At 44.9% G+C, this 23997-nt stretch overlaps 1 protein-coding gene across 5 annotated transcripts in view; it reads right to left on the bottom strand.

Annotated features, from left to right (window-relative positions):
- The window catches only part of VGLL4 (vestigial like family member 4), a 162315-nt gene that overhangs the window by 23862 nt on the left and 114456 nt on the right, over positions 1 to 23997 (bottom strand). For 3 of the 5 annotated variants that reach the window (XM_025374554.1, XM_025374559.1, XM_025374545.1), the window contains one exon: positions 20817 to 21006. In XM_025374554.1, the coding sequence (XP_025230339.1) occupies positions 20817 to 21006 (190 nt within the window). Of the gene's footprint in view, positions 1 to 2135; positions 2236 to 20816; positions 21007 to 23310; positions 23568 to 23997 lie in introns of those variants that run through there. The other 2 variants (XM_025374565.1, XM_025374573.1) reach the window with 2 other exon arrangements.

The following is a 23997-nucleotide window of genomic DNA, read 5'->3' as shown; positions in this document are numbered from 1 at the left end:
TTTCCTCCTCCTTGCAGCCCCTGGAACCACCATTCTATCTTCCAGGACTTTCACTGCTCTAGGAACCCCATGTCGGTGGAATCATCCAACATTTGTCTTTCCGTGACTGGCTTACACAAGATCCATCTATGTGGTGGCACAGGTCCGGATCTCCTTCCTTTTTAAGGCTGAGTAATATTCCGCTGTCGTACAGACCACATGTGGTTTCTCCATTCATCTGGTGAGGGACACCTGGTGGCTTCCACCTTTTGGCTATTGTGAATAGTGCCGCTATGAACGTGGGTGTGCAAGTGTCTGTTCAAGTCTCTGCTTTCAGTCATTTCGTGTGTGTAAGTGGAACTGCTGCATCATATGATAATTCTGTTTAAGTTTCAACACACCATTGGTAGTAAAGGAGGTGGGAAGTACAGGATGCATTTTTCATTTCACGTTTGGCCCTCTCTACTAGAGAAAAACAAAAGGTTTCCAAAAGGATGGATCTCGTGCTCGCTTCGGCAGCACATATACAAAAGGATGGATCTCGTCCACAATAATAACTGAAATTGTAAGCCTTTGTGAAAACAGCCCACGTGGTTCATGAGAGAAATGAATTTTCATGAATAATGTAAACACTGGACATAAAAGTTACATCAACAAAGAATATCCACCACCCAGCTCACTAAATCCAGCAAACTTGGGCACACAAGGGGCCCACTGCAGTCAGTGATGATGTAATCAACAGTGAGCATTTTGGAGACTTATAAGCTACATATTTGTGGTTCTCACTTCTCACTGTGAACCTTTAAAAATTGTTTCAAGTCATCGGAGGATGGCTAATGTTAACAACAGCAATACATATTGACCATTTGTATAACACTGGTGTACAGTGTCACAAAGTGCTTTGCATATACATTATGTTAATAGACCCTCTTCAATCTGCAACTCCTTTTAAAAAAAAAAAAAAAAGTAAGAGTTTTGCTCTGTCACCCAGGCTGGCATGCAGTGGCACAATCTCAGCTCACTGCAACCTCTGCCTCCTGGTTCAAGTGATTCTCCTGCCTCAGCCTCCCAAGTAGTTGGGATTATAGGTGTGCGCCACTACGCCCAGCTAATTTGTATATTTTTAGTAAAGACGGGGTTTCACCATGTTCATCAGGCTGGTCTCGAACTCCTGACCTCAGGTGATCTGCCTGCCTCGGCCTCCCAAAGTTCTGGGACGTGAGCCACCGTGCCCAGCCATGCAACTTCTCTTTAATGGCCAGAAAGCGCATTTCTCGAATGATGAAACTAAAACCCGGGGGGTCCTCATCTGTGCAGGCAAGTGAGCACACTTACACACCCGGCCCTCAAGCAGTCACTTACTCCACTCTCCATTTTCAACCCAGTTTCATTCGGAACAAGGAGGGGACAAAAGGGTGGGAGGAGAGGCTATTCTGTGGAGTGACTTTACAAGTTACTGAGAGATGAAACAAAAGCATTCATTTTCTATTAAATGTGGAAGATCTCCCAATCTCTAATTGGTCCTGCACTCTAAGGCAACTTACAGAGGAGGGACTCAAGTAAAATTTCCATGGAGGGAAGTGGTCAAATAGCTGAGGTCAAACCCTCCAGACTCCAACTGCGGCCAAGTGCTTTTATTTCCCTTGTAATTTTCTTTAAGAATAAATGTTAAACCTAAAACATACCCCCTTTTGGAGGCGATCTTGGCAGCTGGACTGAGTGGGAAGAAAAAGCACCTTGTACTCCCCGAATCAGCAGCCAAACTATGCACCATTGTCTAGAGGCGGTCACATGACAGCCATCACCTGAAACTTGGTTACTTCCAATCCATGAGGGAAACAATCACTAGTGTGCCTTAACCCTTCCAGCTCCCACGGGCAGCCATGCGGCAGCTGCTCTCAGCAGCCCTCTCTCCCCTTCCAGTCCCCGCTTAGGAGAAACTGTACAGGGCACAAATCTGATTGGGACAAGGTGGCGTTTGGGGAGAAGGGAGGGATGAGAAGGAAAATCACTGCTGTCCCTTCTAAGCAAAGACTACCTCTCCCAGCACTTGCTGTCTTGCAGCTTAAATTAATTACAGCTGAAAATACAGGGTTGCCATCTGGTTTGAAAAAGCAAGGATAAGGGAATAAAATGAAAGGGTTCTTGGTACTAACCTCACTTTAATCATTGCCAAAGAGCATGAAGACAGCCCAGCGTCCTCCCACAAGAAAGCCTTGGGCCTCACAAACTTGGCAAGCAGTCCCAGGCACAAAACTGGATGGGCGGGCGCCTGTCAGAATAAAAGTCCCCCCTGAAACGAGGGTTGCGAGGTAAGGGGCCTGCTTGCCCCCTGCACTGCAAGGAAAGTTTCCTATGGGTCCTGGGGTAGGTCAGGAACTCCTGGGAGGGTTTATTTACAGAAGGTGCCTTGCCAAAACGCTACACGCATCATTACAGTTCCATTTGGTAAGAAAATAGATTTGCTGTCAGAATTACAGCATGAGATTTCCTCTTCCTTTGTTTCTCCATCTTCCATAACATAAGGCTTTTATAAAACTCCAAAATAAGGCTAAAGAAAACACAGGAGAGGAAGGCTGCTGCAGAAGTGGAGGCGCTCCGAAGGCAAGATGCATGCAACTCCCCAGCAGGGCCGCAGCCGGCCCCTCAGAGAAGGAATGCCAGAAATCCCCTGTTCTCCTCTGCTGCCGCCGCAACTACAGTCTCACTCCCGCACTGCAGGAAGCAACTTCCTTCTGCCTCCCTTCCACCAGCAGAATCTTAGGTGAGAGGCTTTTCTCTTAGGACTCAGGCTGCCACAGATGCAGACTCCAGGCACTGGACAAGCGAAGGTGCCGCAACCATTCTAGGTTTGTCTTGGTGAACTTATAGGTGGGTGCAAGAAGTTGCCAAGTCTGCAGATGTCTTAGCCATATGCCAGCATCAAGTAGCCCAGAGAAGTGAAGCATCAGATTTTCAGCCCAATTTAAATTTCCACCTGCCCACTACCTGAGTTCTTTTATACCCAGGTCAGTTTTGCAAACAAGGCCCTGATATACCCAGGCCCAGCTGCTTTCAGAAGGTAACACCAATGGAAGCACCATGGTATTTATAAGAATAAACTCTGATCAACCAGATACAGTATTTTATAAACCAGAGGTTCAAATTATAAAAGACAAGATAAAAGCAGATTATGAAAATAGCATTTCTGTTCTGGTGAAAAACACATCTTCAACCCAAAAATGATGTGAAAATTGTCTTCCAAATCCTGCCCTGACAGAATCACTGTCTATAGCAACAGTGTCCATAACATTCCAAATCTCAGGAGTGTAACTTTCTAGTAAATGGTACATCTGTCAAGCCACAGGAAACATCTGGTAAAATGGTTAAATAAAAGCAGAATTTAAACTTTTCTGGTTGCAGAGCTTACTAATGGTACTCAACAAGAGACTATCAAATTCTCTAAAAGCTCAGCGTGAGAGTGAAAAATATCCTGGAGAGGACCAGCTGAGAGAAAGAGGACAAAAAAAGAAGACAACCCGGGAAGGAGTGACTCTCGTCATGATGACGATGCCCCCATTCCAGGCGTACCTCTGGGAGACAGCGGCCACAGCCCCCTCAGCTCCGCCAAGGATGGCCACATTCCTGCCCATCACCATGGCAGAAACCTTCTCCGAGTTAACTTCCTCTCCACCCAGGGCTGACCCCACAAGCATACTCATGTCTCCCCAGCGCCCCCAACCCAGGAGGCCCTCAGGAGAGGTTTGGGGGGATGGACTGACGAAGCGATGACACACAAACAATAAGCTTCCCTCCGTTCCACAGCAGACATGTATTAAACACATACGATCATTCTACCATCACGACACACCCTGGCCAGGTGTTAACGCAATACATTTCAGTCCTTTCCAGAACATTTGACAAGGCTTTTCCATTAAATAAAAGATTCAATGATTTGACCACATCCAAATTTTAAAAATCTGTATTTCAAAAACACGGTAAATAATGCTGAAAAGCAAATAACATTACTTATTTTCCCAACGCATTTGACAGAGCATCCTTAATATGAAGAATCGTAACATACCAAGAGAAAGAAGATGAATATTCTAATTTACAAAAAAAGACAGGTATAAACATCACAGTCACAGAAGAAGAAATGCAAATGGCCAATAAGGATATGAAAAGATCATTCAAGTTCCCTAGTAGCAGAAAAAAAAAAAAACCAACCAACCAACCAACCAAACAACAAAATAAATGTTTCTCCCTAAGAAACTTGCAAGTATTATTACATAAATGAATAAACGGTAGCAGTCACCTGTGGATGATGCCGAAAGAGAGACAAATGCATACAGTTGCTGGTGGGGACAGATCAGCACACCGTACGGAGTGAAGCTGGCAGAACACACCCGCGAAAACAGAAATGGAAGACCTCTGACCCAGAATTTCCACTTCTATAAAAGTGAGAATATATGAGATGGGAGAAGGATGGAGATATTCGAAGTTCTGCAAAAGACAGTAAAACAATGTAAACAACCCAAATATCTGTATTTGTTAACAACAACTTTTGGTTACAAGCAACAGAAAACGAACCTAGCTTAAGGAAAAAGGGGCAACTTACTGGAAAGATACTGTGATATTTCTTGGAAATGAAAAAATGCTGAACAACCAATCCTTGAAAAGAAGAAAAAAATAAAAAATGAAGTGGACCCAGGCATCTGGGCTTCAGGAGGCGGAAGGCGCCCAGGATGGGTCCATGTGCAGCCTCTCACCAGAGCCTGCCTTCTGCCCTCTCCCAGCACCCAGGGATCCACCACCACCACTGGCTCCAAGTGTCACAACCTGGTCACCTTCCTAGGTCCTACATACATACCATCCTCCAATCACAGCTCCATTAAGGAGTTATCAACATCAAGTCAAAATCCCAAGAACATATTTATTATAAATCAAACATGCTGCTAAAAACTAGAACATGCCCCAACACACACTTAAATGCTACCAGTTTTCACGGTCAAGAGACTTCACTGGGCTGGGCACGGTGGCTCATGTCTGTTATCCTAGCACTTTGGGAGGCTGAGGCGGGCAGATCACTTGAGGTCAGGAGTTCGACACCACCCTGGCCAACATAGTGAAACCCAGTCTCTACTAAAAATACAAAAATTAGCCTCACGTGGTGGCACATCCCTATAGTCCCAGCTACTTAGGAGGCTAAGGCAGGAGAATTGATTGAACCTAGGAGGGAGAGGTTGCAGTGAACCAATATAGTGCACACTGCACTCCAGCCTGGGTGACAGAGTGAGATTCCGTCTCAAAAAAAAAGAGAGAGAGAGAGAGAGACTTCACTGGAGCCTTGAATGAATTATTTATAAGTAAAAAACTGAGGGATCTCCCAAGAGAGAAATCTATTACGGGCTTGTCTCAGATTTGTAGGTTTAAGGAGAAAAAGGGACAGGGGAATGTTCCACCTCTGCCATGAATAAGATACTGGATTTTTTTAAAAAGTAAAGCTGCTAGAATTGTTGGCTAGACAGAGATGAGCCTTTGGGGCAGGAATCAAATTTTACAAAAAGGTGATTTATCTTAGAGCAGGCGTGAAGTGTTTAATTTATTCCATGTATCTCGCCATCTTGCATTCCGAATCTTCTGCCTCCTCCAACAGTTCTCTCACTTCCCTTGTCCCCTCTTTCTGAATGCACCCCTCCCACCACAGAGGAACCACATGTATCCTAAATCGCTCCTTTATCATATACAACATCACCCTTCCCAGTGCTGATGGAGAGGCAGCCCCCTGCTGTTGGTCCCCGGGTGCTTCAAAGAGAAGCCCTGAGGAGCTGACACTCCAGAGCAGTGTCTGGGTCCCCTCTTCCCTCCCATGAAAGCCCCCAACCCTTCCCCTGCAAAGTGGGACGACTCCTAGATTAAAGATTGCTAGAAAATACAATGACTAAATACGATGTGATTCATTACTGAATCTTGAATTAAAAAGAATGTAAAATGATTTTTTAAAAAATCTTATAGTTTCTTATAGGAAGGGCATTGCTGAATATGAAAAGACGATGTGAGATCATATCACTGTCTGCACACATACGAAAGAAAAAGCAAATACGGGCAAACGTTAACAACTGATGAATGCAGGGAAGGGTATGTGAGTGTCCACTGTGCTAGTCCTTCAACGTTTCTGTAGGTCTGAACTTTTTCCAGAATAAAAAGTATTTGTGGTGAGGAAACGGTGCAGGAAGGATAGAAAGAGGAGATTATCACCAAATTTGGCTGGAATATGTAGAATGATGTGACTTAAAGAACAGGTAATACAGTATACACGGCCCTCCATATCCTCAAGTTCTACATCCACAGATTCAACCAATCATGGATGGAAAATGTACTCAGGCCTCTGATGGTACAGACTTTTTTCTTGCTATTATTCCTTAAACAATACAGTATAACAACTATTTCCACAGCATTTACATTGTATTAGGTATAAGTAATCTACAGGTGACTTAAGTATACGAGAGGATTTGCATAGGTTATCTGCAAATACTATGCCATTTTATATGAGGGCCTTGAACATCCTTAGATTTCTGTATCCCCTAGGGTCTTGGAACCAATCTCCCAAGGATATCCAGGGATGGCTGTACATGACAATCACTTTGTCGGGAGCCCTCGAATAGTCTTCCCCAAGAATTGGCACGGGGATGCCAGGAGGAGCCTGTGTGATGCAGAGAGGCCTGACATGCATGAAAAGATGCCACGGGCAACAAATATGTTAGTTTCAAATATTAGCTTCAAAATGAAAGTCACACGGGAAGTTGGAGAATCCAAATTGCTTGCCCTGAATTACATGAGACCTGCTTCTCACACAGACAACCCTGCGTAGCTTGCCGAAAGTAGAGAAATAATAGCAGGGATTTAAATAAATTATTTTGAAATTAAACCATGGCTAATGGCCAAAGAGACTTTCAAGGAAAGGCCAAGGGGCCATCTTCTGAGTAATAATACTGGGAGAGGGAGTTTGGGAGCAGATCATCAAGTCCTCGATGGTCATCCTAAAGAAACTGTATCTTATTTCATAGTCCAAAGGGAACTAGAGCCACAATCCACGGAAAAACTCAGCCAAGTCCTCCAGTGAGGTTCTAGAGAAATCCCTGCTGATGAAGGAGCTGCATGGCTCAGGCGCCTTTCCGCAATGCCTCTCCTACCAAGCATGGCCATGGTGGAGAGTCAGCTCCTAGGCGACATGGAGTGTCTGTGCTTCTATCACTGGATGTAACTTGCTCAAAAGCCAACGGCCTAAGACAAAATGATGTGGTGTCAATCAAAACCAACACACAGAGGATGACAGCTATTAGTGATACAAGCACAAAGCTGTCACACAAAAATAAAATAAACACAACAACAAATCTACTAGAAAACAGCTGAAAAACACCTTGGCTCTGAGGACCTTTTGGAAGAATTTGAAAAATACCAGAACTAGTACATACTTGGGCTGAGATGTGTTTGCTTCCCTAGCAGAGTATGAGCGAACCTGCACTTTGGGTCAAATTCTACCCAAAAGAAATGTCTGGTCATCTCTCTGCCCTGTCAAGACTCAATCCAAATGCACTGAATTCCTCACTTCCCTATACCCCACTTTATGTTCACACTTGGACTGGAGCCAGATGCATGATCAAGAAATACAGAGGAGTGAAAAAAATCATTCCATCCACACAAGAAACCCGGGGGGCTTCTCACTGAGAGTCAACACTGGGATGAGATCACTTGCCGTGAAAGCAGCATCACGGGCAGGGCTGGTGCTAGCGACTGCACTTCGTGCATGTGTGCACTTTCGCTTTTCTGTTTTCAAGAGCTCAGCAGGGAAAGGAGAGCGGTGGGGCTCTGTTCTGGCACATGTGGAAGTAAACACCAAGGCTACAAGGGAGAAAATGGAAGTCCACTAAGTGGTGCCACTCAGGGTTTATATGGGTTTAAAAGTGATTCTTAACATCTGTCCCAAAGGGAAGAACGTTTTCACAGAGCTCTCCTCGTGACTCCTTTTTCATTCACACATTTACTTAGCACCTAGTTGGTGTCAAGCACTGGGAGGGTATAGTGCTACAGACCTGAGCAAATTCAGCCCCTGGTCTGGTGGAACTTGTAGACTAGGGAAGGGGACAGACAGCTGGATACCCAATTGTAGCAAAGTGTCATCATTTTACACAAAGCAGTATTCACCTTGAAGCAGGAGGAAGTGCCACTTGCCAGAGGAGGTGGCTTTCCGAACCACACTGGAGGATGAAGTGAGTGTGCAGGCCCCCAGTTGGGCTGCAGCCCAGGGGGTCCTACTGGCAAGACGCCCACAGAGATGGGCCTGGGCAGTGTCACCCTGTGACGGACTGGGAGCCGTGGAAGGATCCAAGCAGAGATGAATACGTCAGAAACCACCTTCTGACACTGAGCACCAGTAAGACCAGTCAAGAGGGCGCTGCCATGCAAACGGAGGTCTAAACTACAACCCCAGCCAGGGCCTACTGGGAAGTTAGCAGACTGATCCGCCAGCAATGACAGGAGGAAGGAGAAGGCAGCGTCCCAGGCAAATGGAAAGAGACTTGTACCAGTCATGAATAGAAGGACATAAGACAAGGAGCAGACCTGGTGAAGTGCTGGAAGAAGAACAGGGCAGCGGATGCCAATTCCAGTGAGGTGGTGCTGGATTTAGGGCACACATACAACACCCAGTGGGAGGGTGGATCTATGGGGTGTGAAGGCTTGGTCTAGGCTAGAGGCAAAGATTTGGGACTCCACCTATCATGGCAAGTCCAGCCACGGGTTCACGTGTGACTTGGTTAGAAGGGTCTGTGCAGGCAGAATGCCCGAGCGCTGGAGAATATCACTAATGACGAGTCTCTGGAAGATCCTCAGGAGTGGCCACAGAGGTGAGAGGGGACCAAAGAAAGCCAGGAAAGGGCCACAGGAAGCAGGGGAAGAGAGCCCTGCAGGAAAGAAGAAGCCAAGTAAGACAAGGGACTGCACTCTTGCCTGAACCTGGCAACCCGCAGGTCACTCCTGAATGCAGGAGGAGGATTCAATAGAACTGTTGGTATGGATAACAGCACTGGACTAGGGAGTGGATATAAAGATCAGGTCATCTCTCTAGAAATAGCTATGGAGGCGGGGAGAGGTAGGGATGGAAGATAAGCAGGCATGGGGTCAAAGGAGGACAGAACTTCAAGTTGCCCCAATTTCTCTGGCCTCAGTGAATTTCTCTGAAAGCCCCAAGCATTAAAGATGGCACCCAGCAGCCCCAAGTCAAGGAATTAAACACCATTTCATGTTCACACTTAAGCTTTACAGCACCAGAGCTTTGCAAGTCTGCAAGTTTGTGATAAGAGAATTTTGAATCCAAATAAAATGCTCCTTTTGTTAGGCAATAGTTATAGGGCAAGTATGCTCCAAGGAATATTAAAAATAGGTCTTATGAAAGGGGGATGAAGGATTCTGTCTTAGCTTGAGCTGCCATCACAAAATGCTGTGGACTTCGTGGCTTAAATAGATGTTTGTTTTCTCACGGTCCCGGAGGCTGGCAGCCTGAGATTCGGATGCCAGCATGGTCGGTGTCTGGTGAGGGCGCTTTTCCCAGCCTAGAGACAGCCGCCTTCTTGCTGTGTCCTTATGTGGTCGGGAGACAGCGAGCGAGATCACCGTTTCTTCTTATAAGGGCACTAATCCTAACAGACCAGAGCCTGCCTTCATGACCTCATCAAACCCTCATCACCTCCCAAAGGCTTCATCTCTAAAGAGCATCACATCAGGGATTGAGGCTTCAATACATGAATTTTGAGGAGACACCACTCAGTCCACAGCAGATTCAACGGCCAACTCCATTTGAGAAGCTCCACTGACCAGTGTTTCTGTACGTAAGACTTCTCGAAGCCTGAAAGGTGCTAGCATGTAGGAGCAGAGCCGGGAGACGGAGTCTGGGACCTGCCGAACTTTGACCAGGGAACACTTTCATTTCCCTTAGAGCATCTTGAGAGAAGAGCATTTTAAGACAATCTGAGCAGTGGCGAGGGGTGTCACTCCAGGTGTCAGAGGCAGCTGAGGAAATGACTCCTAACAAGTTAGAAAACTCATAACCATCCCTGGTTGGGTTCAGTGACATGGAAATTTAGGGATGCCGCAAGATTTCAGCTCTCAGAGGTGCTTCTACATTGACCTGACCTAACAGGAGTTGGTTTGTCCTTTCTACTTGGCCGTGGCCCGGTTTCTGGAGCTTGTTTCTGTGTAGATTCATTAGCTGCATGATTCTGAGGTCTCTTCAAGAAGAAAGGCAAGTGGTAGTATAAGAAGTTGGAGGAGAGGGCAGCAGCAACAGTTGCTTCCTTCTATTCTGCAGTACATGTTGCCTCTGCTGGGGCTGGAAGGCTTGGATCCAGAACTCAGATCCCTTGTCTGGCACAGTTTCTAGCTACTGCCAGACCCAGAACATTACTGCAACATTAAGCCCTCTAATTATGCTTTGGAGACAATCTGTGAAGAAATCTCAAAATGAAGACTGTGTGTGTGTGTGTGTGTGTGTGTGTGTGTGTGTGTGTGTGTTTTAACCCAGAGAAACAGCAAAATGGATAGAGAGCAAGACCTGCCGCTTATTAAGCAAAAACTACACCAGATACAGAATGTGGAGCTTGTAAACCACCTTGCTATGTTCCAGCTGCATGTGACACAGGCAAATAATTGCTTTATAAGCAAGAAATTAGAGGAAAATAAAAGAACCATCAATAGCCACACCTAGCCAAATTTGTTAGCACTTGTCTTCCCAGTCTTCAATCAAATCGATTAATGTAGATTTGGGACAGCACTTCGTATACATTCAGGACAAACTGGCTTTGTGTCACAATAAGAGGTCTATGAAGGTCATAGGCAATGTCGAGATTAACCCTCTAGCTACGGATAAAAACAGCTGCTACATATGTACCCAGAGCAGAAGCATCTTCACGAAGACAGCATTCCAAAAAGCCCGCTTAGAGATCAGGAAAACAGCCGCCTCCTGGGTTGTTTTGTTTCCTTATGTTTTGAATACCCTCGCATCATGTTACAAGGTGACTCTGCACAGACCAATGCACATTGTCACATACCCCACACGTCCTCTAATAGGAATTCCTCTTTGAGAAAAAAGTCCTTTCAAGGTTTTCGTCCCACTTTGATAAACTTCATGGCACAGATTAGAACCACAGAGGCTAAAGCCTCCAGTGCAGCCTAGAACAGCCTTTGTTCTGCTTCTCTGACTCCTGCCCCCCTTGGCATTTCTTCATTCTGTGTCGTCGTTTGGCCAGAAAAATGCCAGCAGCAAGATGGGGAACTGCCTTCCCAGCTCTCTGCAAAGACTCTTAAGGCAGAAGCGAGGCCTGCTGGGAGAAGGCTGATGTCAGCTCTTAAGAGCACAGCTCCCCACTCTGGATAAGGAGGCCTTTGTTTTCAGCTCAACTGTGAAAATGAGAAAATGCCTCTAGCCTGACAAACAAGAAACCCACGCAACACAGGTCAGGCCTGTGACCTTTACTTAAAGGTACCACACTCCATTAGCAAAACACTTCCACGGAATCTGCAGATGCAAGAGTGGCCCTCAGAGAAGAGCAGCTCTGCTTCTGCCTCAGGCAAGGCAGGTTACAACTCTAAAGTGTGAGGGGTCCAGCAAACCTCACAGAGAATCAGTTCCTAGGTGACGATACTCCCTAACGTGAATGGAAACACACATAACTGACACACATGGGGCGAGGTGGAGGGGGGTGTTAACAAAATTAAAAATCCCAAGGTAACAACAATATTGCAGTTTCTACATTAGTAACTTAGGACAATTACATTTATGGCCATAAAATACCCTCTTAACCCTGGAATGCCTTTGGGAATACTTGTAAAATAGTGTATGAAAGTAAAGAATATACAATTTCAGCACTGACCCTACCAAGTTTAGACTATGCCAAGGAGGCGTGGCAGAAAGAACGAGCAGATAGTTTGAAGGATGCCATTCCATAGGCTTTGATTTATGAAATCTGGAGGAGAAAAAAAACACACGTCTTCAAATGATTAAAGCAAATTATAAAATGCTCCACTCTGAATCTTTTAGGCTAAGGTTACTATTGGCTTGGGCCACTAACTTAAAATTGGGCCACAGATTTTAAACAAGAATTAAAACAATCTAAAAAGCAGCTTCCCGAGCATAAAGAAACCCCTTGTTTGTTCCTGTGGGATTCTCACCTGTACAAAGACTCATTTCAGGCCTCTTGGGAGCAGCTGGACAGCACTCCCCCTTCCACAATCCCTGAGGGAACCCTGGTGAGGCTGTGAGGACCTGGAGTGTGCCGAACTACTAACGTCCCGGGGTCTCCACCCCTTCACTTCCCTCCATCCTCCTTTGTGCATGCTAAAATGAACAGTCCCCACCTCCCAAATATCCTCAGTAGTGTGTGGTTTGAGAGTGCTTAAGCTGCATCGTCCCAAACTATCAGGCATTAGGGTCCAGGATCGAATGATTCATCGCAGTTGGATACGTGTGCTATTAACATAAATATCACATGGTGGCTGAGAGCACTGGCACTAGGATCAGACAGCCTGACTTTTGAATCCTGGCTCTGGTATTTACCAGTGTGTGTGGCCCTGAACAAGTTACAGAACTCTCAGTGTTACCATCTGTAAAAAAGGGATAACGATAGTCTCCACCTCACAGAACTGTGAGGGTGCAACGATCATGCCCATGAGGTACACAGCACAGTGCCAGCGCACAAGGGCTCACACACTGCTGTTATTAACAAGCCCTGAAACAAAAGCCCTCCCAATTCTCTGGATGCTGAGAATCAGGACCTATCGTCATTCTCCATGATGAAAAGTTCGGCTCTCTCTAAGGCTAATGTAGACATGAACACAATAACATGTTTTGCCTATAAATACACATTACTGTTTACAATGTCCCAGTTGCTAGCAGGATCAAGGGACTAAAATAACTTCAGCTTTTCAATTTCCTCTGGGTTCAGTTTTAACCCGAAATGAGGAATTGCTTCCTTCACTCTCAGGGAACTTGTGAAATAGTCTCTTGGTAACTGGTCCATATACATCCAAACTAAAGGCTCTAAAGACATAGAAGCAACAGCTGCCAAAGAGGGTATGATCATGTTGCCAAAGATTTTACGTCCAGATACCAAAAACTACAGATACTGCAGAACATTTGAGGTGTCATATATATAATCAACTCTTCTGCAAAAAATAAACAAAATCCAGGGAAAACTCCCAATTCCATTTTAGCCAATCATCAATTTCTTCTTCTTACTGAGTTTCTATTATATGCCCGGCACTTGATTTCAAAGGCTTCCTCCAACCTTTTGTCAAGCTGAATGAATTTGTGGTTTTGAGTTTGTTTTTCCCTCTTTTTCTCTTCACCCCGATGGTGAGAAAAGTGAAGTAACAGGGCCAGGAAAAAAACAAAACAAAACAAAACAGCAGATGAACAATGAAGGATGAAAGCACAACACAAGCAAAGGAAGAGGGAGGGAAGAGGAGGAAAGGAGCTGGAGAGCCCAAGTCTGGAATACACACTCAAGGGCACAACAAAATCGGGACATCGGACTCCAGCAAACACTTCAAAGGAAGCATCATAGAAGCAAAGACAACAAGGGGCCCATCTCACACCAGGACGGTGTTTCAAAGGCGCCCCATCAGCGAGGGGAGGCTGCGTTTTCTTTCACTGGGCCCTTCCTCGTTCATTATGGGTTGCTCAGTGGGTCTGTGGCAAACGCAGCTGGAGAGAGCACAAGGCTAGTGACCACGGCTTTGATCCCAGTATGAGCCTGGGGGCTCTGTCCTATTCTGTGGTCGGGGGCAAATACGCTGTAAATGTATACCGCTGATCAAAGAGAGGATGCCTGCTCCAACAGGAATGTGGGCTCAAACAGCACTTCCCCTTGAGACAGGGTCCAATTCAAGTCAACATGAAATTATTTAGCACCTAACACATGCCAGACAGACTGGTCAAGTGTCATCTTAAACATATGATGTGCACCTCTAAAGCTGCCTGTAATTCCCCAGGTGGGATGTAGCTATGGCATCATCAAATGATCACCGGTGTTGGTGTCACACACAGCAGGTCCCAGCTGCCAACACCTTAGACACATTATCCTCTCACAACCTCAATTTTTGCTTTTATACCATCAATCTGATGTAGACAAAAAGACAGAGCTAGACAGACAGATGTAGAAATGTGCCTACCTAGTTTAAAGGGTCACAATTATTATGAGAGTTAAATGAGATAATATATTTCAAGTGTCCAACACAGGGCCGGTCCAAAGTAAGCACTCAACGAAGGTTCCCTTCCTCACAGGTGACTGATCGAACAGTTCAACAGCACGTCCCACTCTAAGTCTACACACACACAGGTGACAACCTCTTCACTTCAGCACAGAGCCCTCTCCAGGTTCTACCCGCCAAGCAGCCTACAATGACTCTCACAACCGGTATGAATTTACCGTACTGTGGCACTGCACCCACTGACTGCCTTCAAGAGTTTTAATTCTATTACAAATACACAAGATATTACAAATGCACAAGGTCATCTACTGCAGCATTGTTAGTATTGTAAAGTACTGGAAATTGCCAAAATGTCCAAACACAGGGGACTGGTTGGATGAGCTTCCGTGCATGCAGGCAATGGAGTGCCACGCAGCTGAAACCCAGAGTGAGGAGCTGGTAGGAAAAAATTTCCACAATGTGTCACTGAAAAACACGAAGGCGGCCAGGCGTGGTGGCTCACTCCTGTAATCCCAGTACTTTGGGAGGCCAAGGCAGGTGGATCACCTGAGAGACCAGCCTGACCAACATGAAGAAACCCCATCTCTACTAAAAATACAAAATTAGCCGGGCGTGGTGGCGCATGCCTGTAATCCCAGCTACTCGGGAGGCTGAGGCAGGAGAATCGCTTGAACCCAGGAGGCGGAGGTTGTGGTGAGCCGAGACTGCGCCATTGCACTCCAGCCTGGGCAACAAGAGTGAAACTCCATCTCAAACCAACAAGCAAAAAAAAGGAAAAACACCAAGGCTAAAGTGAGTATACACAGTAGGCTATCGCACATGTAAGAAAGAAGGGGAAATGATAAAACATTCATGTATTTGCTTGATTTACCAAACGAGAAACACAAGAAGGATGCTTTGCTTGCAGGGAAGGGAGCAAAAGGCGTGAACAAGACAGGGTAGGGAGTAACATTAAAAGCACACTTTTTAGTACAGTTTTAACTTTGGGGAGCATGTTCGTATCTTACATATTCAAAAAATAAAATTTGAAAGGATGGAAAAAGTCTAAAACTGAATGCAAACAGAAATGAATGAACCTAACAATGTATTTCAAATAACACGACAATACTGAGGAGAAAAGGGAAGGTAACTCTTCAGATTCATCCTGTGACTATTATACCCTCTGCATGGGAGAAGGAAAAACCATAAACAAATCCTGAACTCTTTTTAGTTTATTTTTCAAAGGGGTATTGGCACCGTGATTCTGAACCTACTTGATGTGCACTGCAGGAGTGGACCACGAGTACGTGTGGATGCTGTTCTTACTGGTGAACCAGGGAGATACAGTATGGAATGGGGAGGGCGAGGAGGAGCTCAGGAGAGTGGGTTAGCCCTGGAGCACTGCCAGGAACTCGTTCTCTCCTGGCTCTTCCCAGGAAAAGGTGTAGAAACAATGCTGTTCAACAGAACTTCTTGTGATGATAGAAATGTTCTGTATCTGTGCTGTTCAACATGGCAGCGACCGGCCACATGTGGCTACTGAGCTTGAAATGTGACTCCTGCCGCTGAGGAACTAGACTTTTAATTTTAAATCAACACCTGTGGCTGGTGTCTGCCATACTATTAGACAAATCAAGTCTAGAAGCAACGTCATCATAGTAACAGTAAGTTACCGTGAAAAACTGCGTAACCATAGTAACGATAACACCTAGCACCTGGATCTGGGCTTCCAAATCCTATTCCCCACTAAAAGGATCTGGAGTCCCCTGGAAAAACAGTTAATCCCATGGCTGGAGCAGGTAGGCTACAAGATGAGCCTAGAACAACTTGCAGGCCAGAAAATAAGAAAGTGCTCAACAACCACCACAAAATAATGGAAGTTATGACAAGGACATGCCACCAGGGGAGGGAGTTCCTGTTTGTCAACTCTGGGACAGCTACAATTCATTGAGCAAGGCAGGAACCCCGGAGTCCATATGGATAATAAGTAGATAAACAGGCAGGCAGGCAGGCGAAAGGAAAAGAGTTCTTTCTTACCAGATTGCACTTGAATATCAAGGGCCATTAAAAAAAAAAAAACTTACTGATTTTTCCACAAGACGAATCCCACTCTACCTCTTCCCATCCTTTAATCCACTCTTTCCAAACACAGAGTACTTTTCAACTTCCAAAGAGACACTCATGTTCTTAAGAAATAAACAGAAAGAATGTATTTCTCGAGGTCACCATATTGGAACCAACTCAACAGTCCCACAGATAGGTGAATAACACAGAAATCGACCTTTCTACTCTTAAAGCTTAAAACTTATATTTGTTTCATCTGAGTTCCTTAGGAAGAGACCTTCAGGCCTCTCAACAAAAAAAAAAAGGTCAAAGAACTGAAGCTCACCAGGTCACTACATTCAGACAAAGAGATGCCGGGACGCTCCTTCATCATGATTGTGTCCTTGCTCCTCCCGAGTTCCTGTTTGTTAAATCTTGTTTCATTTCTTCCCTGCTATATAAACCCCTAGCTTTAGTCCATCGGGGAGATGGATTTGCCCCATCTCCTGGGCTGCAGCATCCGATGAAAGCCTTCTTCCTTGGCAATACTCCTCATCCCAGTCATTGGCTTTGTGTGGTGAGCAGCAGGCCTAGACCAAACCCCTGGTGGTTCAGTAACAATATCAACAAAAAAATTAATAAGGAGTTCAAATACGCCAGGTCCTAAGAGGCTGGAATAAAATCCCAGGAATTCTAATTTTCAAAATTCTGAAGAAATCACTAAGGAAACCTCTCTTTTTTCCCCTTCCCCTAAATCAAACTGGATAGAACTCAGTCTTACTCTCTGTTGCTTTTTTTTTTTTTTTTTTTTTTTTTAAAGACATCGTCTCGCTCTGTTGCCCAGGCTAGAGTGCAATGGCGTGATCTCAGCTCACTGCCATCTCTGCCACCTGGATTCAAGCAATTCTCCTGTCTCAGCCTCCTGAGTAGCTGGGGCTACAGGTGCACACCACCACACCTGGCTAATTCTTTTTGTATTTTTAGTAGAGACAGGGTTTCACCATATTAGTCAGGCTGGTCTCAAACTCCTGACCTCATGTGATCCACCCACCTCAGCCTCCCAAAGTGCTAGGATTGCAGGCACGAGCCACCTCGCCCGGCCTCTGTTGGTTCTTACTCTGGCTCAGAGCCACCTGATCTCTCCATCTTTCTACTAGAAAATGTCTCCATATGATGGTTATAATAAAATGCAGCCAAACCATGCACCTTTCAGGCCTTGGTAGCTAGCTTCTGAAACTATTTTTCTTTATTCCTCCCTTCCCTTCCTTTCTTTTTTAGAGGCAGGGTCTCCCTTTTGTACCCTGGCTGGAGTGCAGTGGTGTGATCACAGCTCACTGTAGTCTTAAACTCCTGGGCTAAAGCTATCCTCCCACCTCAGCCTCCCAAGTAGCTGGGAGCACAGGAGCACTCCACCAGGCCAAGCTAATTTTTAAAATTTTTTGTAGAGATGGGGGTCTTGCTGTATTGCCCAGGCTGGTCTCAAACTCCTGGGCTCAAGCAATCTGCCTGCCTCAGCCTCCTAAAATGCTGGGATTACAGGCATGAGCTAGCACACCCAGCCAAAGCTCTTTTCCAAGAACACTCCTTTCCCCAGAATTATTGTGATTGCTTTAGTGATAAAATACATCACATTTTCATTGTACGTCATTAACAAACTCTAAGAAGATAAAGCACAAAAACCATTTTGTAATCTGCTTAAAGAGACAAATACACTAGGCTATTCCTTTTCAAATAATTATAAATCTGTAATTTATTGCAGATAACTTCTTAGGCATTAAATATAAAGGCGGGAGATGCTATAGCCCAAACGGGAAACATCTCATCAAACAGCAGCACTAAATACTCTACAACACGAAGAAGACAGACAGGCAGCATTTTTCTAATCTGCCTGTGAAATGTCATTAGGTTCTTAGAAAACACAGTACAAACAATGGTAATGTTACTAAAATTAATAACTATCACACAGCAAACAAGTAACACTCAGAAGGACCTAACCTTACACTGATTGCCTTTCCTCGTTAACACTGTACAATTAAAAATGGTTAAGAAAATACATTTTGTAATATATATATTTTATGCCACAATAAAAAAAAATGAGGGGGGAGCCACCTGGCTGGTTTAAGGGAGTCTGAGAGACGGAGTCACTCCTGTTTCTATTTTCCTAAAACTTTGCATAATAATGTCAATTGTGACTTGCACATAAAATTTGGTGATTCTATTATTTACACTTAAAATTATTTATAGTGTCATCACAGACCCATACATCAAGGTCTTATTTGTATCCACCAAGAGAGTTACAAAATTATTTTTTCTTTTTTTTTTTTTTTTAAACAGAGTCTCAGGTCGGCTCACTGCAACCTCCGCCTCCCAGGTTCAAGCAATTCTCATGCCTCAGCCTCCAAAGTAGCTGGGATAACAGGCATGCACCACCACACCCGGCTAGTTTTTTGTATTTTTAGTAGAGATGGGGTTACGCCATGTTGCCTAGGCTGGTCTCGAACTCCTGGCCTCAGGTGATCCACCCGCCTCGGCCTCCGAAAGTGCTAGGATTACAGGTGTGTGAGCCACTGCGCCTAGCCACAAAATCATTTTCTGAACATTTTAATAATAATATTAACAATGACTAAAGCTGAGTACTTACTATCTGCCAGGCACTATACCTAAGTCCTTACAGTAATCCTATGAGGAAGGAATTAATATTATCTGCGATGAAAGATAAAGAAAGTGGGATTTGAATCCAGGAATTCTAACTAAAAGGCACATACTATCAAACATTAAATCCACCACATATACATATGTATATATTCTTATTCTCTATCATCATAACCAATATCTAAACAATGGAATAAAAATAACAGCTCCCATCAACTAAGTGCTATACTGTGCCAAGCTCCTTGCATATTTTAACTCTAGTCCTCATAATAGCTCTATACATTAACTATTATCATTGTCATTGTCCAATGACAAGGACATCACTGTCAAGGATACTAGGCCCAGCTAAATTAAGTGACTTGTCCAAAGCCTCACAGCTGTTGTGTGGCAGAATCAGGATTTAAATTAAGGCATGTTCATCCGCAGGCTGCCTTCCCCTTTCTTACTTATGAAAAGGAAAAAAAAAAAAAAAAAAGACCAAATGCTCTTATTTGGGTTTGGGAAAAGCGGATGGGAAAGAACAAGAAATTCGCAGGAATACAAGAATGAACTGCAACAGTTGAGCACCCAGGAGTTAAGCGAGCCCTGCCTGCGGAGTGCATTGTTTGCAGGGCCTTCCTGCTGGATTCCTGATGGTAGCAAATTCCAGGGCTCCAGACTGCAGGCTCAGCCTCTGACTAACACTGCAGTGATTTATTTGAGGATAAATACCTCTGTCAGTGTCTTATGACTGAACACAACAGTCCAAGCTGACTGGAACGAGTGGAATGCAAGGACGCTGGAGCTGAGGCAGCAGAGGCGGGAGCTGGGCCACCTCTCTGCGGAAGCTCTGCCTCCAAGGAGGAGCCCTCCCTGCTCTACCTTCCTGTGGGGAAACAGCAGTGCCCTCAGGAATTGGGGCATCTTGAATAATGAGGAAACACTGACTCATGCTGGAGTGAACGCTTGGGAAGGGGGAAGGAGGAGGACCTCTGTACCTGTACACGCAAAGCTACTCCCTGGGATACTCAGTGCAACCTTGTCAGGATTGGCAAGATAACTCTGAGAACACCAACTGCCCTCACCACTGTCCCCGCAGACTCTCGGGGCAGCTGGTGGGGTGTCTCCAAGTCCTGAAAACTGGGGAGAAGCCTCTCCCTTTGCGAGGAGGGCGTGTGCCGAGAGGAGAGTGCTAAGGGGAGAAGCTGGGTGCACGGAAGTGGGAGGCTTTTCCAATGGAAACACGGTGACGTCGCACAGATTCAGAGACCTGCAGTTTCAACCTGTGTTTCACGAATGACAAAACTGAGGCCCAAAGAGTTGAAGCAATTCGTGTCAAGAAGGTAGACAGTGTCAGTGGCAGATCAAGGACTGGCTGGATGTGATGAGTGGCACCTTGTCATGAGCATAGGAAGCTGGCTTCCCTTGATGGGAGGGTCCCAAGTTTGTACCAGGGGCACGTAAGGTGGGACGAACGCTTCTCCGTGTGTACAATCCTAGACTCCTGAGTAAGAACGTCCCCGACGTCTGCTCGGTCAAAAAGGTGCTGAGCTTCCCTTCTATTTGTCTGGCGCATAATGACATTCACTAAATGCTGATTCCCCTAAAAACAATCAATATGTACAGGCAAAAAAAGTGAAGCTTAGCAGACGACTACTCGACTACTCGCAGAAGCTCTAAGGGGACGTTAACTTCTATGGCGTTTAACAGGCGACAGGTCCTACAAGTAGGCTGGAGGGAAGTCAGACTCCCCATCTCACCACGAGTTATCAAAATGAGTTTACTACCTTCTTCTTGGCAGATGAGCAGTATTTTTGTAAATAATATCCTTTTCAAATAAAGTATGTAAATGATAACATCAGAATTAGCACAAAGTTGCAAAACAAATAGGGCCCCAGCACGGAGCACCCTTCAGCCAAAATAAGAACAGAGGAACTCACAGATGGGGGCTGAAGATGCGACTCATCTTGGAGACGTGGTCGTTGTCACAGTCTAGGTCCTCGTCACCTGGCTCCATGCTGAACTTCCTCTTGCTGGGGCTGATCGGGGGAGGGCCAGTGCGGTGACTGCTGAGGGCAGAGGCCACCGGCAGGGTCTGCATTCTGGGTTCTCCCCTGAGAGCAGCTTCACCTACGCAGAGAGAGATGATGTAGTCACCGAGCAGGAGAAAGGCCCCCATCTCAGTCCCCCAGGCTCCCCGCCCGCCCAGCCAGCCCCTTGCAAAACTACTCCCAGTGGAAAGTTTCTGGCAATGGGACGGGGCCGCCTGCCATCCTCTGAACACGGTTTGAGTGCGGTTAGCTGCCAACCATGAGACATTTTACATCAACGTGGTTTTCTAGCACAATCACTCTTTAGGGTAGAGTTTAAAATAAAAAGTTGCAGTAAAATAGCAGGGGGGGAGGCAAAAAGCATTTGCTGTAAACAATTTCAAAAGTTAATTTAAAACACCAAAGCATTTGCTGTAAACAATTTCAAAAGTTAATTTAAAATACCAACGGTCTTTTCACGTATGGGTATTCCACTCGATATGGACAGGAGAATGACCTCACTGCATTCATGAAACCATTATGCCCAACTCACTTTTCCTGCTTGTTCTGTTTTTTTATTATAGTCTTGGTATTTAATTTCTTTTAAAAGAATGAGGAAAGTTTATGGGCTAATAGTTCACACGTTTGCCCCTAAAGTTAAAAGAAATATAAATACATCGTTTAACGGGAAATGAACTTTTAATTCTTATAGTACACTAAAAATTGCACATTAAAATATTATCAGCACAAAACTTCAGCATATAACTTATCACAAGCATAATATGTAGGTCGGTGCAGTTCTGAAACATGTTTCGAAGTTAGGCAATCAAATTAGGGTCCAAATTTCCATTTGATTTGACATCTTGGTGTTAAAAGGTTTTGTACTAGGCAATCACTTTGTGCCTCATTGTGAATTAAAATAAGCATAGCCTTTCATAGTAATAAAGGTTGTATGCCTTCTAAACTTTATAACGACGAACGATTAAGAGAAAACGTCAAACTTTCTAAGTCACATGGGGGGAGCACCTAAATTTTTCACAAATAACCCTTTTGTTGTACTGTACATTTTGGTCTCTCGGACCTGACCAATTTTGTTTCCATTTGGTCACAATTTGAGAGTAATACGAGGATAAAGTCAACTTCATCTGAGGCCTTGTGGTACCTAAGAAAAGGGATCTTTGTTTGCCACCACTAATTTTCATATCATCACAGATGTGTGGACAGTGTCAACAGGCATTTACTTCATACACATATGACAAATATGATTTTGTTGGAGAAAGGAGTGAGGAAAAACCCTCTGAATATTTACCAGGAAAAATAAAAACTTGGCCAATTTAGTCAGCAAGATATAAACTAGCAAACATACAGTGACCCATAATACACCTCCAGCCAGGATTTCTTTTAAGGATTCTGGCCCCAAAGCAAACTGGAACTTTCCATTTTAAATGAGATACCTAAAACACAGGCCCCACGCTGGCCTGCCACACTCAGAAATTCAATATCATCTTGGTTGGCCTATACTCGCTATTTAGTAACTTTTCATTTTAAAAAACAAAAAAAGCAGTGCTCATCTTTATACTTTCATAAATTAGAAAAATATCCTTTCTAATTATCTTGTGATACTTCCTCCTCCACAAAGAGAGAAGAGGGTGTTCCACGGGAAAGCTTCAGAAGCCCAAACCCAGCTAACTTTCTGGGAAGCCCTGATGATACCCCCAGGAACGCAGCAACTGTAAATCAACCCTCATCAAAATGGTACCAGCTGACCCTCCTCTCCACCCAGGGTTTCTCAATACCCCTGGCAGAATGCGAGAGGATGAGGAGTCCTCGGGCTTGGACCCCCAAGCTGTGGTCATCATTTCATTAGATGCCAGCTATGTAGCAACAGGGGTTGCTATGGAAAACAACCACTACAGCAACAGACTGAAATTACTCCAAAAAAGGAGCCATCACTCATTCCACCAGCATACACTGTGACGCGGAAAGCAAAACCCTTGGGTTAAGAACAACATTCCCATTCCCTTCCCCAGTTTCCAACCTAGTAAAAATTCTCGTGCTTGTTTGCATTTTTAAGTCCATCCAACGGATGCACTGCTTATCTTTAAGACTAAATCACTGATGTCTAACACAGAAAAAAATTCCACAAGAATCCTCAGAAAACACTGGAGATTTGGGGGTGGGACTGGGGCTGGGGCTACAGCTACAGGCCCCATGAAGGCACTCCAGGTATCTTTCACCAGGGACTGTGACAGAAGCCTCCACCAGGTCCCCTGGAGACAGTGGTAAATGTGTGCTGTAGCACTTCAGCATCTCACTTTGCTGGCGCTGGAAGGACCACGGGAAACACAGTTTGCCTCATTTGATGGATGAAGAAGCTGTGCCCCCAAAACATAGTGTGACTTACCCAGGATCCATCAGTTAACAGGTTAGCTGGAGGCAAGAACCCATGGCCTCTGCAATCAGACAACGCCTCATCGTAAGACTGGGCAGCCTTACACAAGGCTTAGAGCAAAGGAAAAGAATCTGCACAGAAGGTCAGCGACAGGTTCGTTCAATTATGTGCCTTTATGCATCTTTGGGGCCCCTCCCTAGATGGCCCTAACCCAACACTTGTATTTTAGACAGGAGTGGTAACAGCTGTATGTGTGGTGGGTTAAAATTATTTTAGTAAAACCAAAGCAAACATTTGGTCTAGGAGAAAAGACACGTGCACTGCAATCTTGACTCTTCCTTTATTTAGCACGGGGTGAATGTGGGCATGTGCTTCCCCTCTCTGGGCCTCCCTCCGTACAACGTACAACGAGGGGCTAGACTAGCTAATGTGTCATGTTCTTTCCAACTCTTAGAATTACTGATGCAATTCTATGATCAACAAGTGACCAACCAACTAACCAACATTTACTAAGAAACTGTTACTTGTGTAATGGTGAACTAAGACAGCAAAACTCGCGGTATGTGCCTCAGATGTTATTCATCGAAAAAAACAAGGGTGACCCTGGGGTCAAATAAATTTGGCAACCGTGAGATTGAACAACTTTCACAGGAGTGTAACTACAGGCTTTTCTGTCATCTAATGCATCTCAGTCTCTGA

This window comes from Theropithecus gelada, chromosome 2 (genome assembly GCF_003255815.1).
Source record: "Theropithecus gelada isolate Dixy chromosome 2, Tgel_1.0, whole genome shotgun sequence".
Taxonomy (NCBI): domain Eukaryota; kingdom Metazoa; phylum Chordata; class Mammalia; order Primates; family Cercopithecidae; genus Theropithecus; species Theropithecus gelada.
Note: the sequence above shows the minus strand (reverse complement) of the source record. Positions and strands in the feature narration are given on the sequence as shown.